General features: G+C 37.6%; 1 protein-coding gene across 1 annotated transcript in view; it reads right to left on the reverse strand.

Moving 5' to 3' along the window:
* Window positions 1-19,477, reverse strand: part of LOC122811966 (V-type proton ATPase 116 kDa subunit a3-like) — a gene marked incomplete in the record, with an annotated part of 518,494 nt that overhangs the window by 235,728 nt on the left and 263,289 nt on the right. The window contains 1 exon segment of the mRNA XM_044084165.1: window positions 7,504-7,654. Coding sequence (XP_043940100.1) covers window positions 7,504-7,654 — 151 coding nt within the window.

Consider the following 19,477-nt stretch of genomic DNA (forward strand, 5'->3'; position numbering starts at 1 on the left):
TCCGCCTATACTACCACAGTTCCAGCCCTTACACAGTTAGTACCTACTAACACAGTGGCCTTTTTTGCTATTCAATAAACTTGGCTCATTTATTTATTTTACTATAAATATTTAGGTCATTGTAAAAAAAATAATAAAAAAAAGACTTTAAGAGTTCTATTTAGATTTCTTTTTCAGAATTTGTGAAGTAGAACATCTTTCAAAGATCTGTTTTTATCTACATTTCACTAAATCATCTCAATTTCTTTACACAGTGAGATTTTGCAGTTTCTATGTTATATTAAAGCCATCATCATGGTTTCATACAAAAAAAACTTACTTTTCCAGTAAGTTTTACTTTTGTGTGTTGATTTATATATATATATATATATATATATATATATATATATATATATATATATAAACACACACACGTACATATGTTGTATTATAGTCAAAGCCTTAAATTTATTTTGAATTAAAACATTTCCTCACAAAAGTTCTAAAGAAGCTCCTTTTTTGAGTCCAAGTATCGTTTAAATATTTACATTCTATGAAAATTGATCACTTTTCCTTACCTTTTTTGTCTCAAAATGCCAAATGCCAACTTAAGCTACCTGTGGTTCTAAGGAAATCAATTCAACAAGACCATTGTATCTAAAAGAGCTAACCTGCATGATACAGTTACTTTAATTGAAAATCCGTAATGCATAATTATAACATTTTTAAAACAATTCAAAAAATTCTAGGGAAATGGTTCCTTTAAGTAATATAAAGCGGAGTAATATTTTTTTCTTCTATTTTACTGTACATCACCTATGTTTACAAAGGGTTTACATTTTTGATAGGTTCCAATCTTGAACACAGATCACTCAGTTTCAAAATCTTCAGGGTCAGGTACTTCTGTTCAGTTTCATCATTACAGTAAGATGAACCAAGTCATGGAAAGGCCTCATTTGATTTCTCATATATACAAATTTTACATAAAAATGAATACGGTAACTTTTTTCACCCTTCTGTTTGGGACCATCATGTGGACAAAATTCAATATAAAATTAGTGAAAGTTTATTTGGAATAAGACTAAATTTCTATTCCACTTCTGAAATTATTATATTCATTATAAGGTACCTTACAATGCTTACTAAAGCCCTTCTAATCTGGCCTCATTCTTTTTTTTTTTAAAAGATTATGGAAATTTTATGTTGAAGCAGTTGTGGCTATTTATCACGGTTTTGCATTCATCTGTGGTTAATCCTCTGTAGTAGCTTCTTGGGGGTAAATTGTACCACATTTCTTCTTATTGTCAATTTGACTGACCCAATATTTGGTGGGTGTCCCAATCTGGATGGCGAGACTGACAACACTGTATGGATTTCTTCTACTTTAATAAAATATTGCATTTATGATATTATTGGCACTTCATGACATTTCTACTCCACAAAAAACAAGTTTTATTAAACAAGGTTATCAACAGTAAGCAGCAAACTTAAAAGAATATTTTATAAAGATATTATTTTAGCCACCTTACACATGAAACCTGCCTCAGGAAATAACTTTCTGGGTATCACAAGTTTAGTCAGGTGCGTAAGCACTGTAACAGGAAACTATGATGTCCAGGTATCAGGTCCTTTGCTATAACATGACTAAGAATTTTTCCAAATTTGCCATCTTCTGGAATTTAAAAGTACGTCCATGAATACAATATAATAGGTGATATCTTGCAACTGAGGAAGACTAGGATTTTGAGGTTTTTCCCCTTGTGGGATCCTCAAAACCACTGATAATAAATGTGGGCTTTTTAACATCAAGGTTTGATCAGTAAATCAATGAGGAGCTATCAGTTAATGTTTTGACAGGAGGTACTGAAATATGGACTAGTACTGGAATTCACCCCAACAAGGAAGCTGTAATAGTACTCTAAGGGGGGGGGGGCACCTGTAGTACACTCTCAGCTGTAGAAAAAAACAGAAGGTATCTGGTCCAGCCTAGCTGACTAGTACGATATCCCAAGTGCCACAGATTGTACAAGAAGATTATTAGCAAAGGCAAGAGGCTGGTATTAGTAGACAAGACAAATGATACGTAATATAGCAGAAAATGGGCAACCTGTGTTAGGAATCCAGTGCACACTAGGCTGATTCTGAGTGGCATGATGATAGCAGCCCAATGTCTAGTACAGAAGAAACAGAGCAAACACTGGATAACTTGCAATCAACCACAAACATAAATTGAAGCTGGGTCCACGGCTGCGGGAGACAGGGTATCGGGTAGAAAAATGTTGGGGGTGCTAATTTTAGGCATTGTGGTGTGAGGAGTGGCACTGAGGGGATCAACAATGACTCTTTATATATCTCATTCTTGGGTGGAAAGCTCAAGAGGGAACTGTATGGCAGAATAAAGCAGAACAAGAAACCAGCACTAAAGTTAGCAACTGTACAGGACAGAAGAGTCCATGCTCTTGGTGTTACTCTTGTGGAATTATTGTAACACACACACACTCTAACACACACAAGTTTTTTTGCAAGTGATCAATGGCCCTTTACTTGGATTATAAATGCTGCATAACTGATCAGTTTCACCATTGCTCACAGAATGAATCATTGAGACTTGGGCACTGTAGGATCTCAGTTTGTGTAACACTGCTGAATGTTTTGTTCAGGAGTTTTTCCTCACACTGTTGTGCAACAACAGAGTCAGAAAAGGAAGATGGTCATTGCAAACATGCTTATTTTAATGTAGGAGGGTGGTTTTAAAGTGTTAACATTTTTTCAAGACTAAGCAGTTAGTTTTCAAACAATTTTGTCTTGATTATTCAATGCAAATACAAACATACATTTTTACAACAGAGAATTTGTATGAGGCAGTAATATTTTAATACAGTTCCCTTGATGACTCATGGGAGGATGGATGTCTTGCAGCCAAATTAGCACCAGCATTTTTTTCTTTTTTATAGTCCAGTCTACCAATGTATAGCTTATGAAATGACATATTACATCTTTACAAGTACTCTACAGTATAAAAATGTATACAAATAGGGGAAGAATAGCAATTAAAACAGAAAGGTAATTATGATCAAACTATTAAATGATCGTTTAAACATAAAACAAAGCACCTTTGACTCACAAGTGGCAAACACAGCTTTAATAGTCAAAGCCCAACAAACACAAGCACGAGACGACCACAAGAGCCAGATTCCAGTTTTCATCATCAACTTCATCAGATAACAAGGTGTCTCATTCATCCCCTTTTATACATCCATTAATTAAAATGTAGCAAATGAAATTGAAATTCAATTAAAACATAAACATTTAAACAATGTTCTAACTCAAACTGACAACAAAATACAACAATATAAAGAGAAATGTGTTCAAAACATTTAAACATTAGTACAATTAATATCATAAAAAATGTGTATAAATACGTTAATAAAAATATTAAAAGTTTCCCTATACTAATAGTTAAAACTAGAATCTAACGAATTCAGTAAAAATATCCCAAAATAAGCTAATGGTTCCCTCTAGTGGCAAATTCTAAAAAGAAATAAATGTTATATAATGAAATTGACTTTGTATTTAAATTATCAAAGAATATGCATTGTCACCTCACAGTTAGACGCACGTTCGATTCTCAGAGCGTCTTCTGTGTGTCGACATGCGTGAATGGGCATTCCTTCGTTGAATGTTGTGCTTTAGGCCCAGCAAGCCAGCACGTAAAAATCTACTGCCAATCATTAGCGGACCGGAGTTCCGCTGTGGCAACCCCTAACCGGGAAAAGCCAAAAGACAGTTAGTTATGTACTTTGCATCTAAAATGATCCATTAAATATAAAATATAAAAGGTAAAATATGTGAATAAACTTTAAAATTAAGATCTCAAAGTTTAGCAGATCTTAATTTAAGTACTGGCAACAAGGAAATCATATCATTAAGACCTGAAGTCTTAGTAGCTTGTCTAAACAACCTGTTGACTATAATTCAAAAAACTACAAGGGCAGGCAGGGGCGAATCCCAGTGGGGAATCAACCAGCTTGGAAACGATAGATACTATTTTAACTGACGGTTTTAAAATGGACTTATAAAGGTTTTAACATTTTCAATTATTCTAGTATCCCTATAACTACTACTACTTTTGACTTGTTTTTCAAAGGGTTTGGTTTTATTCCAACACAAAGAACAAACATTTTTAAGTTACTGGTGGATTTTAAATTATTTATTAGGAAAAAGAACTTGGAGTTGTTTTTAACGGTAAGAAAATTAGTTTTAAAGAAAACTGTTTGAAACGTAGTAGCACGTTTAACCCACCTTTGCACCCACAATTAAGAAATTTTGAAATAATTGTGGAAAGTAAATTAAGGACGTCACTGAGACAATATTATGTACAATCTAATTTAACTTTACCAGAACAGAAAATGCTTACTGAAATTAGTAATAATAGGGGTTTAAGGTGTATGAAACCTGACAAGGGTGGGGGACTCGTGTTAATGGACTACATTATGTATGAAGGAAAAATGATGGAAATTTTAAACAATTCTGATAAATATACGAGAATATCAAGAAATGAAATTAACATAGCATATAATAAGATAGGAGTTTTATTAAATGATTTACTATTAGAAGGGTTAATAGATATAGATACATACAAATATTTAAATGTTGAGAAACCCAAAGTGCCCTGCATCTTCGGTATCCCAAAGGTGCACAAGGACATGAATGATCCACCTTTAAGAGCTATAGTTTCGGCTGAGGGTTCAGTCACTGCACCTCTTGCTAAATATGTAGACTTGAAAATAAAGGAAATAGTCCTTAACAATAACAATATATTAAAAGATTTGTGGGACCTTTTGAGAAATTTAAACCATTCTTTATTTAATGAGGGGGTAGCTTTTGGAACCTTAGATGTAGTGGATCTATTCACCAGTATTCCGCGTGATATTGGTCTTGAATGGTTTGAGGAAATGCTTGTTTTACACAAAGGGTTAACCCACAACGAATTTGGAACTGTTTTGGTCTTTATGGAAGTAGTACTTAAAAATAATTTTATTTTTTTTGAAGGTGAATACTTCAAACAGTCTCGAGGTGTGGCTATGGGAGCACACTGTGCTCCCACCTATGCTAATATTATTATGGCCTACTGGGAAAATAGTTAAATTCTAAATTCTCCATATAAAAGTTTTTGGAGCTTTTATGGTAGATTTCTGGATGACTTATGTTTTTTATGGGAAGGACAAAGAGACACTTTTGAGTCCTTTGCAAAATACATTAATGAAGCAACCATTTTTTTACGCTTCACACATAAATTTGATTGTCAGGAGTTAAATTACTTGGATGTGAACATAAGAAAGAACAATGATGGTTTCACTTCCAGGATTTATAGAAAAGATACATTTTCTAATTCCTACTTACACTATTCAAGCTCACACCCATTTCCTCAGAAGAAAGGTGTAGTGAAAGGGCAATTAGTGCGTTTAAGTAGAGTGACTTCTGACAATGAGATTTTTAATAGTGAGTGTGAGGTATTGAAAGGACTATTTCTGAACAGAGGTAACCCAAGTGACCTGTTTGACCAGATACGGAAAGTAGTAACAGAAGGAAGAATAAGTAAATTTGCTCCTATTTTAGGGAGACCACAAGGTTACAATGACAATGTATCCAAGGAAAATACAAATGAGAATTACAGTTCAGGGATTATAACTACCTACGATGGCCAGTCAAGTCTAGTTAGGAGAATTATAGACACAGAGTGGAAACATTTTGCCAAATTATCAGATTTCAAATATATTTTTAACAATGATCTCAAATATATTTACGGTAAAGGAAATGCCATTAAGAATTTATTAGAAAAAGGTTCAGGCAAACATCTTTTTGAAAATGGCTCAAAAAAGAAAAAGCGCTTATACAAATGTGGTAGCTGTAATTTTTGTTCTTACCTGGCGACAGGGGAATTTTTCTACTTAAAAGCTAGAAAATGGAAATTAGTTTTGAATACATATGCTAATTGTAACACAAAGGGTATTATTTACTCAGCTGTTTGTAAAGAATGTGGATCTTTTTATGTAGGCAAAAGTGAAAGGAAATTAAAGCAAAGGATATATGAACATCTGTATGACATTGGGACTAAAAGTGAAACCAATGCATTATACAAACAGTGTGTTATGTAGTACAGCTGAATTCCAGTTTACTATTTTAGAAGTAGTAGTGGTTGACCCAAGGGGTGGCATGTGGGAAACTTTAGTAGAATATAGAGAATTATACTGGCAACTGGTTTTGGAAGCTACTAAGACTTCAGGTCTTAATGATGTGATTTCCTTGTTGCCAGTACTTAAAAGATCTGCTAAACTTTGAGATCTTAATTTTACAGTTTATTCCCATACTTTACCTTTTATATTTTAGATTTAATGGATCATTTTAGATGCAAAGTACATAACTAACCATCTTTCGGCTTTTCCCGGTTAGGGGTCGCCACAGCGGAACTCCAGTCCGCTAATTATTGGCAGTAGATTTTTATGTGCTGGCTTGCTGGACCTAATGCACAACCTTCAACGAAGGAACGCCCATTCACGCATGTCGACACACAGAAGACGCTCTAACTGAGAATCGAACGTGCAACGTCTGTGAGGCGACAACGCATATTCTTTGATAATTTAAATACAAAGTCAATTTCATTATATAATATTTATTTGTTTTTAGAATTTGCCACTAGAGGGAACGATTAGCTTATTTTGGGATATTTTTACTGAATTCGTTAGATTCTAGTTTTAACTATTAGTATAGGGAAACTTTTAATGTTTTTATTAACATTTTTATACACATTTTTTATGCTATTAATTGTATTAATGTTTTTAAATGTTTTGAACACATTTCTCTTTATATTGTTGTATTTTGTTGTCAGTTTATGAGTTAGAACATTGTTTAAATGTTTATGCTTTAATTGAATTTCAATTTCATTGGCTACATTTTAATTAATGGATGTATAAAAGGGGATGAATGAGACACCTTGTTATCTGATGAAGTTGATGACGAAAACGGGAATCTGGCTGTTATGGACATCTCGTGCTTGTGTTTGTTGGACTTTGACTATTAAAGCTGTGTTTGTCACTTTGCCACTTGTGAGTCAAAGGTGCTTTGTTTTACGTTTACTAGTTTCTTTTTTTTTTGGCACCATCCATTTACAAGTTGTGGTTCTATTAAATGATCTTTGTATTTATTAAAACCATCTTTCACTAAATCAGATTCTTGCTTTGGGACTTCAGTCTTTTTATAGAGCAGAAACAGACGTTAGTGTGACAACTGTTGATTAACAGGAGGGGGCAAACACTAAACCAAATTTAGAAGGAACATACAGCATTTAACCTCTTTGACTCTACCCTTCACCATTTTAAATAATACTAATCTTTAACACAGAGATGAAAAACAATACGCAATCAACATGGAACTCGACTGTATTCTCAAAACAAAAATCGTACAAATACTCTCCTGTAAATCTCACTGCCTGATACAGTTATACAAGATGAAAAATTACAGTACCTGGGTTAACTTCACGGTAACTGGCAACTCCATAAGCATCAACAATATTCTGGAATCCAGAGGTGAACTTATTTGTTCGAATCAGGGTGGGTGGTGTCTCAGTAGTAGGGATACGACTAGCAATGGAGTCAACGCCCGCTCCACTTTTTTGCTGTCAATAAATGAATCCAGAAGACAAAATGTGAAATACTTTTATTCAAGTTTCTTTTCACTAGTTGAAGCACTTTGATTCACTTAAATGGATGCCCCCTAGTAAGTGCACCACTATGCATACTGGAACAGTACCCAAAGCAAAAGCAAGGGGCTATTTCAATAAGCCAGCAAGTATGAACAAAGCAAATGTACTGTGACACAAACAGAATATCTCTGTATTACACTGAGCATAACACAAAGGAAAGGCACTGCTACGTACTTTAATAGTGGTTTAGTTTACTTTCATAAGTTAATATTAGACTGCTGATCTGGTGGGCCATTTTTTAGTCTAGCCACATGATCCCACATTGAATTTACCAAGACTTGAATTAATACGAGACCCCTGAGAGGATGAATTACTTTGGAACTGGTTACTTCCCCTTTCCTTAAAGGCTTGAAGAACCAGACTGGGAATGTAGTTACAATTGTGCAGCCATCTTCCAGACTGCTGGTAAATAGGGTCAGAGAACTGCTATGCTTTACCTCCAGGGGAGTCTATTCCATAAAACAGGTATTCTTTGTGACAGATATCCATCACAACAACAGGTCCTACTTATATTGCTGTGGAAGTTCAGATTTCCTAAGCAGCTGTTTAGGCTATTATAATTCCTAGGCTAAAGAATGCTCTAAGTATCATAACTTCACTTTCCATAGACGACACTTCTATCTTCTAATTAATGAGAACGAAGTTCTATTATTTATACATCTATCCAAAGAAAGAGCACCACTGTCTGACCTTACAAAAAGTCAGATGGCTTACGGCTACTGCTAGAGTTAACTATTTAAATTAAATATACCAATAGATAAACTTTGACATTAAAGACGCTGCTTTCCACTTGCAAACAAATTAATGATTCAAGAACAATTACACTTTTTTTTTTTTTTTTTAAACAATCACACGTTTTGAGAAGCAATGACAGCCTCTAACTCAAAAGGGCTCCTTTCTCTTGTGGTCTGAGACAGATCAATCCGGCATTTTGGTGTTTTGTAAAGAGATACTCAAGAGTACAGTTTTTTTTATAAACTATATTTTGTGATAAACAATGGCGACTACACTTATTGTGGGAAATGTTAAGATTACAACTGCCGCTCTGTGGCCAGAATATGTTGTAACAAGCACCACCCTTTCCCTTTCCATGCTCCAGATAAGCAAGAACTTTATCAACACCCACTTAAAGGAACCTGCAAGTAAACCTTCACCTCATATTTAAAAAAAGTTTTGTAACTTGACATTGTGAGTATGGTGATTGCCAAGATTATGACTAAAGACTGAGCTAGGGATAAAACTGACTGCCACTAAAAGAACTGACACCTTTCAGAATTTCTCTTCTGTATTACAAGTCCAAAGCTCGGATAAATGGGGAAGGGTGTGTCAGGAAGGGTATCCGGCGGAAAACTTCACCAAATCATTTCATGCAGTCACCAGTAAATATCGATCGGGTCGAGTCCCGGGTTAACAATGACCACCACCAGTACTGTTAGCCAACAGGGTGATGGCGAATATTGGGCTACTGTTGGCCAAAGGAGGAGGAGAGGTGAAAGGCATGGCCAAAGGCAGGAAGAGAGGAGAAAGGCTAGGACTGTGGCAGTGAGGGTCGGAACTTTGAATGTTGGTAGTAGTAGGACTGCTATAGGGAGAGAGCTAGCTGATATGATGGACAGAAGGAAGGTTGGTATATTGTGTGTGCAAGAGACCAGATGGAAGGGGAGTAAGGCTAGGTGTATTGGAGGTGGGTTCAAATTGTTTTATCATGGTGTGGATGGGAGGAGAAATGGCGTAGGAGTTATTCTGAAGGAACAGTATGCTAAGTGTGTTTTGGAGGTGAAAAGAGTGTCGGATAGAGTGATGTTTATGAAACTAGAAATTGATGGTGTAATGATGAATATTGTTAGTGCATATGCTCCACAAGTTGGGTGCGCAATGGATGACAAAGAAAAATTTTGGAGTGAATTGGGTGAAGTGGTGATGACTGCACCCAAGGGTGAGAGTGGTAATTGGAGCAGACTTCAATGGGCATGTTGGTGAAGGGAACAGAGGGGATGAGGAAGTGATGGGTAGGTATGGCGTTAAAGGAATGCAGAAGGTCAGATGGTAATGGATTTTGCGAAAAGGATGGACATGACTATGGTGAATATGTATTTTAACAAGAGGGAGGAGCATAGGGTGACATACAAGAGTGGAGGAAGATACACAGGTGGATTATATCTTATGTAGGAGGGCCAGTCTGAAGGAGATTGGAGACTGTAAAATGGTGACCGGATAAAGTGTAGTTAGGCAGCATAGAATGGTGGTTTGTAGGATGACGCTGGTGATCAAGAAGAGGAGGAGGAATGCGAGGGCAGCACCAAGGATCAAATGGTGGAAATTGAAAAAGGGTAATTGTGAGGTGGAGTTCAGGGATGAGTTAAGACAGGCACTGGGTGGCAGTGAAGAGTTACCAAATAGCTGGGTAACTACAGCAGAGCTAGTAAGGGAGACGGCTAGAAAGGTGCTTGGTATCACATCGGGACAGAGGAAGGAGACATGGTGGTTGGATGGGGAAGTACAGGAGAGTATACAGGCAAAGAGGTTGGCAAAGAAGAAGTGGGATTGTCAGAGAGATGAAGAAAGTAGACAGGAGTATAAGGAGATGAGGTGCATGGCAAAGAGCGAGGTGGCAAAGGCTAAGGATAAGGCATATGAAGAGTTGTATGAAAGGTTTGACACTAAGGAGGGAGAAAAGGACCTGTACCGATTGGCTAGACAGAGGGACCAAGCTAGGAAAGATGTGCAGCAGGTAAAGGTGATAAAGGATAATGAAGGAAACATAATCACAAGCGAGGGGTGTGTGTTGAGGAGATGGAAAGATTACTTTGAGGGGTTGATGAATGAGGAGAATGAGAGGGAGAGAAGGTTGGATGATGTAGGGATAGTGAATCATGAAGTACAATGGATTAGCAAGGAGGAAGTAAGGATAGCTATGAAGAGAATGAAGAATGGAAAGGCTGCTGGCCCAGATGACATACCTGTGGAAGCATGGAGGTGTTTAGGTGAAATGGCAGTGGAGTTTTTAACCAGATTGTTTAATGAAATCTTAGAAAGTGACAGGATGCCTGAGGAATGGACAAAGTGTTTTGGTACCGATTTTTAAGAATAAGGGTGATGTGCAGAGCTGTAGTAACTGCAGAGGGATTAAACTGATCAGTCACAGCATGAAGTTATGGGAAAGAGTAGTGGAAGCTAGGTTAAGAAGGGACGTGATAATTAGTGATCAGCAGTATGGTTTCATGCCAGGAAAGAGCACTAAAGATGCTATGTTTGCTCTGAGAGTGTTGATGGAGAAGTACAGAGAATGTCAGAAGGAGTTGCACTGTGTTTTTGTAGACTTAGAGAAAGCATATGACAGGGTGCCTAGAGAGGAGTTGTGGTATTGTATGAGGAAGTCAGGAGTGACAGAGAAGTATGTAAGAGTGGTACAGGATATGTACGAGGGTAGTGTGACAGCGGTAAGGTCTGCGGTGGGATTGACGGATGCATTTAAGGTGGAGGTGAGGTTATATCAAGGATCAGCACTGAGCCCTTTCTTATTTGCAATGGTGATGGATAGGTTGACAGACCAGATCAGACAAGAGCCCCAGTGGACTAGGATGTTTGCAGATGACATCGTGATCTGTAGTGAGTGTAGGGAACAGGTGGAGGAGGCCCTGGAGAGATGGAGATATGCTCTAGAGAGAAGAGGAATGAAGGTCAGCAAGACTAAGACAGAATATATGTGTGTGAATGAGAGGGAGGATAGAGGAATGGTGAGGATGCAAGGAGTAGAGGTGGCGAAGGTAGATGAGTTTAAATACTTGGGGTCAACAGTTCAGGGTAACGGTGAGTGTGGAAGAGAGGTGAAGAAGAGAGTACAGGCAGGATGGAGTGGGTGCAAAAGTGTGTCAGGAGTGATTTGTGACAGATGAGTACCTGTAAGAGTGAAAGGGAAGGTCTACAAGAGGGTAGTGAGACCAGCTATGTTATATGGGTTGGAGACAGTGGCACTGACAAAAAGGCAGGAGTTTGAGCTGGATGTGGCAGAGTTAAAGATGTTAAGATTTGCACTGGGTGTGCCGAGGTTGGACAGGATTAGGAATAAGTATATTAGAGGGTCAGCCCAGGTTGGAAGGTTTGGAGACAAAGCCAGAGAGGCAAGATTACACTGATTTGGACATGTGCTGAGGAGGGATGCGGAGTATATTGGGAAAAAGATGCTAAGGATGAAGCTACCAGGTAACAGGAAAAGAGGAAGGCCTAAGATAAGGTTTATGGATGTGGTAAGAGAGGACATGCAGGTGGTTGGTGTGACAGAGCAAGATGCAAAGGACAGGAAGAAATGGAAACCAGTGATCCGCTGTGGCGACCCCTTACGGGAACAGCTGAAAGAAGATGATGATGATTACAGCAAATAAAAAAGTGAAGAAAAACAGACGAGAAGGAATACATTAACGCATAGGGAAAACTCAACTATTCTTGACAGCATCAGTCACTTGACAAGCTTTTCACTTTTAAATTAATATTCTTAAAAAGCACCTTGGCAGAAAGTGGCCATGCAGACTATCAGCTTGGAAAGCACATTGCTCAAAGGGGGAAAAAATAAAAACTCTGCAACTGTCACTTTTAAAAAAAAATGCATCTTAACATACAAGAGGGCTGCCACCTCTTAAACCCATGTATGTATTTTATATATATATATATATATATATATATATATATATATATATGTATATATATATATATATATATATATATATACATATACACATACACACACACACACACACACACACACACACACACACACACACACACACACACACACACACACATATATAATTTATGCAATTGAAAGAAAAAGTACTTAAGGGGGTAAATGGTCCCTTGTATTTTAAGATAACAAAAATCTGTTTGTGTGTGTATGTGTGTGTGTGTGTTTTTTTTTTCCCCAACAAGTTCTAAGGACAGGCTTTCAGAATGACCAAGTTGGAAATGACACCTGTGTCAATCATTCTAGCCCCACTTGCCACCTGTGCTAAAGGGACGGTGGTAGTCATAATCTTAGCAATTGCCCTAATCAGGCCTCTCAACCAATCGGGGACAAATTTCAACTGAATCAGGGACAAGTCAAGAAGAAATCAGGGAGAATCAGGGACACTTTTAAAATATTAGTGCTATTAATCTGAAACTGACAGAATCACAGCATATGAATTAATACACATTTTCTGAAGTAAAAGAGGTCTATAACTCTTAATTATTGTCATTATTCATTAAGTGTAATTCTCCAGCTTTCCTCCAAAAGTCACTAGTTTTAGGAGGGATTAAGAGGGACAGAGCTAAAATTTTAGTACAAAATCAGGGATGTCCCTGAAAATCAGGGACAGTAGAGAGGTATGGCCCTAATAACTGCCCCTGTAATGTGTCATATTCTTCAGTGCTGACCTCATGGACATAAAATTAGATTGGCAATACATTTCCTCACAGCATGGCACACTAGAGCACCTTCCATTGTGGTAATCACTGGGATGAGGAATTTAAATGTTTCACAGAAAACCATATTTCAAATCTGATCCCATATAAAAAAAAAAAAACAACTCCTGACCAGGCTGCTACAGCCATGATTCCAGCAATATCCACATGAAAATCCAGCCCCCGGCTCCACATAGTTATTCTGCCTGTGATCACTTTTATTACTTCAGCTCAATAATCTGCTAAAACATGATGCCCTGCAATTATAGGTGCAAAGAACAGTTTATAACCCTACTTAGATGAAATAGTCAGAAATGTCCTTTCCAATGGAATGGGACAGGTTATTTATGCAAATCCCTGATGACCTGGGTTTGAACAGCAGTCTTGCTGGTAAGAAGATTTGCTAGAGATGAAGGAATGAGCAACAGATTAATTTCTTGACCTTTGAGTAAAGGAAAGAAGTGGTGTGGCTTCATCCCCCAGAAGTGACCAAAGGGAAATATCTGTGTGCCTTGCAGTAAGAGGGGAAAGACCAGATCCATGTTATGGAAGGAGGTAGGTATAGAAAAGTACAATCCTGTTCTCGCATATACGACTCCAGTGTCTTCCAGCATCCTGTAGTTTGATGGTTCTAGGCATGAGCTGCCCAGCATTTACCATTTGGGGGAACAAATAGACATGACTAGGCAACAGGCCAGTGGTACTGGTACCAAAAATGCGACAGAGGTAACTACATGGATCTAAGGAAAGTTTTCAAAGTACTGTTATACAAGTAACATCATAAAATGATATAAAATGTAAAAGTACAAAACTGATCAGTATCCATTTTTAAAATGAAATAAACTTTCTGGCCCACCTAGTTCACCTTCTTCTTGGCCTATTGGAAAAAGCTACAGATCCATTTAATGACTATTTAAAAAGTAATTGAAACAGTGGATAATGGTTATGCAATTATGTGACCTACCCGAATCCAGTTAAGGCCTTTGACAGCATTTTCCCATGCAGCATTAATGACAAACTTCAATCTGAACATAAATCCATATGTCGTGCAGGGGAGAGCAGGGCAGTCGGACAGACACCACATGGTTGGAATCACTGCTGCCACTTCTAATTGCAAAAAAGTTACCAGTGTTATACCACAGGGCTCACTGCTGGGCTCCCTCCTTTTTGGCATCTACTTCCCAGATCTACAAGCTAACACAAGTCTTGACCTACAGTTACTGAAGTCTGTGGACGACTGTGAATTGGGCGTTATTCATTCCCCCAGTGACTCAGTTCCTTCAACATGGGTTAAACTACGTTAACAACTGTTATGTGGACATCAGTCTCAAACTCTAGATGAAAATATGCAATACAGGTAATTTTAACAACATTTCTCATCACCATTCCATACAAGTGATACATCCCTCTAATCAGACTCTGCTGCAAGGGATCTACGTACATATGTTAACAGTTCCTAATCTTTTGAACATTATGTGTCTGTAGAAGCTAGCTTAGCTAGATAACAAGGGCACCCCCTCTAGATCCAAAGTTGTCTCAACTCACTTATCTCTTATCAGATGCATTATTCAATAAAATGCCCATTTTGGTATGTATTTGTCAAAACACATTAGCAATTTCTGAGTTTCTCAGTTTAGTAAACAAGATCACAGGCCTCAAGATCTTTAGTTTTCATGAAAGACTGTCAGCCTCTCCTTGGATTCAGTCACTTAGAGAGTCCTCCTTGTTAAGTGGGGTTAAACCTTTCAAGTTATGAAAGACCTACCCTCTCTTGACCTTTCGAGCTATGAAAGGCTTAGCCTCCCTTCCCAAATATCTTGTTAAAGGACAAACTTTCATCAGCAAGTATAATAGTCAGATCCCAAAATACCCCACCTCTTTAACAGACTTCCATTACACGTCAGGCAGAGCAGCACCCTTGCCACCTTCAAGGTAAGCTGAGACGGTTGGATGTGCAACTTCAGATCCTCCCATTTATAATGTACTACCCTCTTTGAGGCTGGAGGGAACGTCTGAATATGAATTTTTGGTTAGGCTTGAAATGGCCTGTAGTCATGAAAAAAGTAATCAACTTCTTATGTATATTAATATGGAAATTACAATTTGTCAAAATGCAAGAAAAAATAAAATAAATCCTTTCAGTAAATGCTAAAGCATCATTAACATACAATTAAATATGTTTTCTTAAATCCTTTGCCTTACCTGTACACCCTAATAGCCATACAGTATACGCCTTTTTGGAAGAAGAGGATTCTGGGGCAGTATCATCTAGCATTAGCAAACAGTAGTTTTCTACATTTAAAGTGAATTATGAGGGTAATGTAAACAGTTATAATAAGTAAATCCTTTTTTTCTATTCAGAAGCTGGAAACAGGTCTTGGCAATAACTATCAGCAAGTTCAAATATTTCTATGTTGTCATAGCTTCTGATTTAGCAAAAAGGCTCTAAACTGATACCTTATTAGTAGTTACGGAGCAGCACAGTCTGCTGGGTTAAGCCACCTGACTCACTTCTACTTTTGCCTCTAACAACCTGATGTTAGAGAAGGAGCACAGGTTGCAGAACTGCTCGACAAATTGCCCAGTGAGTTATTTTCCTGTTACAAGCACACCAAAGGGTGCCCTGCAACATGTGGTAGCTGCTTAGAGTAGTTACTGCACTTGTTTGCGGCTGTTCTTCATACTTTATTTCCACATAAAAACCTCTTGTTTATAGAAACCTTGGGGTGCAATTCTGAGCGAGTTCAGGGCTGCAGTACTACAGCATAGAGGCCGTTCTGAATAACGGGATGTTAATTTGTGGTGAGGCCATTATGAATAATGGGATGTAATCTGTGGTGTGTTTTTTTTTTGTTTTTTATTAATTTGCACTTTGCAGCATCTTAATTAGTAGCTAAGAGTGTTGTTGACATCATCCACTCTTGTTTATTCTAGTCCATTTGGAACTTACTCTTGGTCTGCTACATTAAAAAACAGAGCTTACTAAATTTTTTAAATGTTAAAAACATTAGTATAAAAGAAATGAAGCCAAATGAAAAGTGAAATTAAACATCTCATTACTATGAATAATGTACCTGAAAGCTGCCGTTTCATATTTTATTGGTCAGACCACCTGGCAGTTATTTTTTGTGGACGTCAGGATGACCCTGCTGTTGTACCCATGAAAACTGTGCTGTGCCAGGAAAAGGCTGGTACTTCTTTATTTTAAGAACAATGACGAGGTTTTATTTGTACTAAAATGTTTACATAGTTGTTTCAAGGTGACTACGGTGGTGGTGACCTGTTTATGCCAATCATCCAGTGACTTCCGGGTCATTTCTTTGAGATCATTATCAAATTTACTTGCAGTGAAAGGGCTCTTTGAGCAGGGATATTACTGTATGCTGATGAGTCTATGTCAAACGTTCAAACTACACAATATTCTAGCACTAAAACATAGATGAAAACTGAAACAAAAAAGATTGTAATATGCAAAACTTTGAATTCCAAGATTCGAACCCCCCCAAAAAATATATATATTTGTTGTGGAGTGGTAAGCCATCTGCACCCCCATAACCTCTTAATTACATATACCAACTATGAGGTAGCACTACAGTGGGGAAAAGGGCAAATTCCTTGATCCCCAGTGTACCTCAATCTTGCATGCCTAAAGAGCAGCAACGTTCAAAAAGTTCATTTCTGAACTCTGTAGATGATAATTCAAGCAATCAAACTCTTGAGAGTTTGAGCGCTTGAAAAGAACATATGCTGCTATACAATATATTAATTTTATTGTTTACCTTTAGTTTACTAGGGTGTTTCCATTGTGCGTATGACTTACTTGGGAACCCTCTTGCAGTTGTATTTATGTAGACTGTGGGAAATCTAGCACAGAAACTGGCAAAGTCCCCTAGTTCTTAACCAGCACTAGTTCATATCCATCAACTTCTACTTCCAGACTTCACAAACATAAAAAATAATTAGGGAAAACCATCCAGACTATGGACATTTGTTAAATGCCAGTACAGTTAACTTACAGCTTCTCAAAATAATTTCCAAACTTAGGAGGACTGGAGTACAGTAGACGTTTGAGAAGGAAAAATAAATCTGGGTCATCCCTTCAAAATCTGGACAATTAAGTCATGAGTGGCATAAAAAGATAAAGCCCTGACTGTTGCCCAGCTGACCAAAGTATTAGTGCCTTGGGTGCCTGATGGCTCTGACAGGAGAGGATGGGCATATGGCAACAGTGTAGAACTTGCTTGCAGATGGACTTTCAATGCAAGTCACAAGGGAATTGTGTAATGTTCCTGAGGAGAGTGCTTTGGCTGCAGAAAAACACTGGGAGAGAGATTATGTTTAAAAGTAAGCAGTTAGTGCTTGGTTTCTAATTTTGGAAACACATGCCGAAGTTGTGATGAACGTGATGCTAGAAGTGACACTTCTTGAGATGTAGATAGCACCATGTTGATGGAACAGAGAAGTGCAGTCTCGCACTGAATGTGAGAAGTACAGGAAGGCAGTTTAGGATCAAAGATGTTTGCTGAAGCAGCTGTCAGTTCTGCTGACAGTAGTCGGAGAAAAGGGAATATGAACCTGGAACAGAAGTACTGTTTGCTATGATTCAGATCTTCAGAAGATGGCAGGTCCTCATGGGGAATTATGAATTCTGGACATCTTCACCTCAACTGTTACATCTATAGCTAAGAGATGAGATGACAGCAGTAGTGCGTTTTAACAGAGCACACTAATCAGGACAATCAGGACAGAATCTGAACATGGACAGGACTGATGGCCATGGGGGAAAATTCTAAACAACTTTACATGGACAGAGGGAACACACAATCTGTGTAAAACATAGAAACTTTTATGGGCAGTTTACTAATATGTAATTTCTTAGAAAGTTTTGATAATGTCAAAAATGTTGATAACCTGGGTATACGGATGGCCATTTGAGAGTATTTTTGCAGTTAAAAATGAATGAAGGGAAAATGCTTATCTCTCTTGCTCATTAAACAATCAAGAATATCTGATAAACATGATTAATTGCCTTCTAAATCTAAATTATATAAATTATGTAAATAATGTAGCTCCTATTGCTTTGTTCTGTATTTTTTTTTTTTTTTTGTGTTGGTCATTTTCTGTACTATGCTGTTTTGGTACCTCTGGACTGACACTAAAATCAGCACTGAGATCAAAACTCTACACTGGAAATAAGTAAAGCCCAGGTTGGGGGGGGGGTTGTGAAGAGTATGGAGAGGCAGGAAACAGTATAACATTGTGGAGAATAGTACAATATTTAACATTTCTTGAAGAGATTGCTGAATTTATAAACAGTAAGCAGTAACGCTACAACAGATTTTTTTCCTAGGGAAATGAAATGGAAGATTAAGACTATAGTAGTCAGAAAGTACAACATTAAAACATGAAGACAGGAATAAGACAGCAGAAGTGCAAATAGGTATTACGTTTTGAGACAAGATACAAGAAGAAAGAGAGACATCCAGAAGCTAGATCACTCGCAAAATGAGAAAGAATGAACAGGAGGAAAACAATTAATACGGGTACATAGTAAATGAACATGTTGTCATTCAAGTTAATCATCTTGAAGCCTAAAGCTAGACAATGGGCTATTTTGAGACAGGAAAGGGAACAAAAACGTGAAGTATTTCTGATATGGGGACTCAAAACTTATGAAAAAAAGAAAGAGTGCAGGCTGGGTCTGTGGCTCAAACTGGTGAAGATCTGAATATAACCAGAGATTGATTACTTACTTAGGCACTGAACAGCTGGGCAGGATATGGTGGGAGTTAACGGGTCTAACACTCAGAGGAGCGGGCGACACATAATCGACCCCATGTAAGTGAAAGCTTACAACGTCGAAATGTCAGAACAGTGATTTCTTTTCCAAGGGGAATAAAAAAAATCACTGTTCCAAAAAAAAAAAATAAAAAAAAAAAAAAAAAAAACTGTAAAACATTACATAACATGGGGGGCTAAACCCCCCACACCCCCCCTACTTAATTATACCAACTCCGAGAACACACTACAGTGCCGAAAAGGCAAAGTAGCAAAAGCGGCCAAATGAATTCTTTCCCAGGGAAAGAATTTTCTGAAAAGTCGCTTCGCTGTTTTGCCTTTTCACGCTTTTCAGTTCGACAAAGACACATTCAACAACCTGCATCTGCGACAGAGTAATAGGGAGCAGAGTTAACAGCTGATGTTGTCTCCCATCTTGGGCGTAAGGAGGTGGTCTAGTCTCCTCCAGTGCTGTCTTCTATTGGTGTAGAGATGGAAGGCCTGGGAATCGTGGCTCTACTA

Source organism: Protopterus annectens, chromosome 9.part0 (assembly GCF_019279795.1).
Source record: "Protopterus annectens isolate FY-2018-M chromosome 9.part0, PAN1.0, whole genome shotgun sequence".
Taxonomy (NCBI): Eukaryota; Metazoa; Chordata; order Ceratodontiformes; family Protopteridae; genus Protopterus; species Protopterus annectens.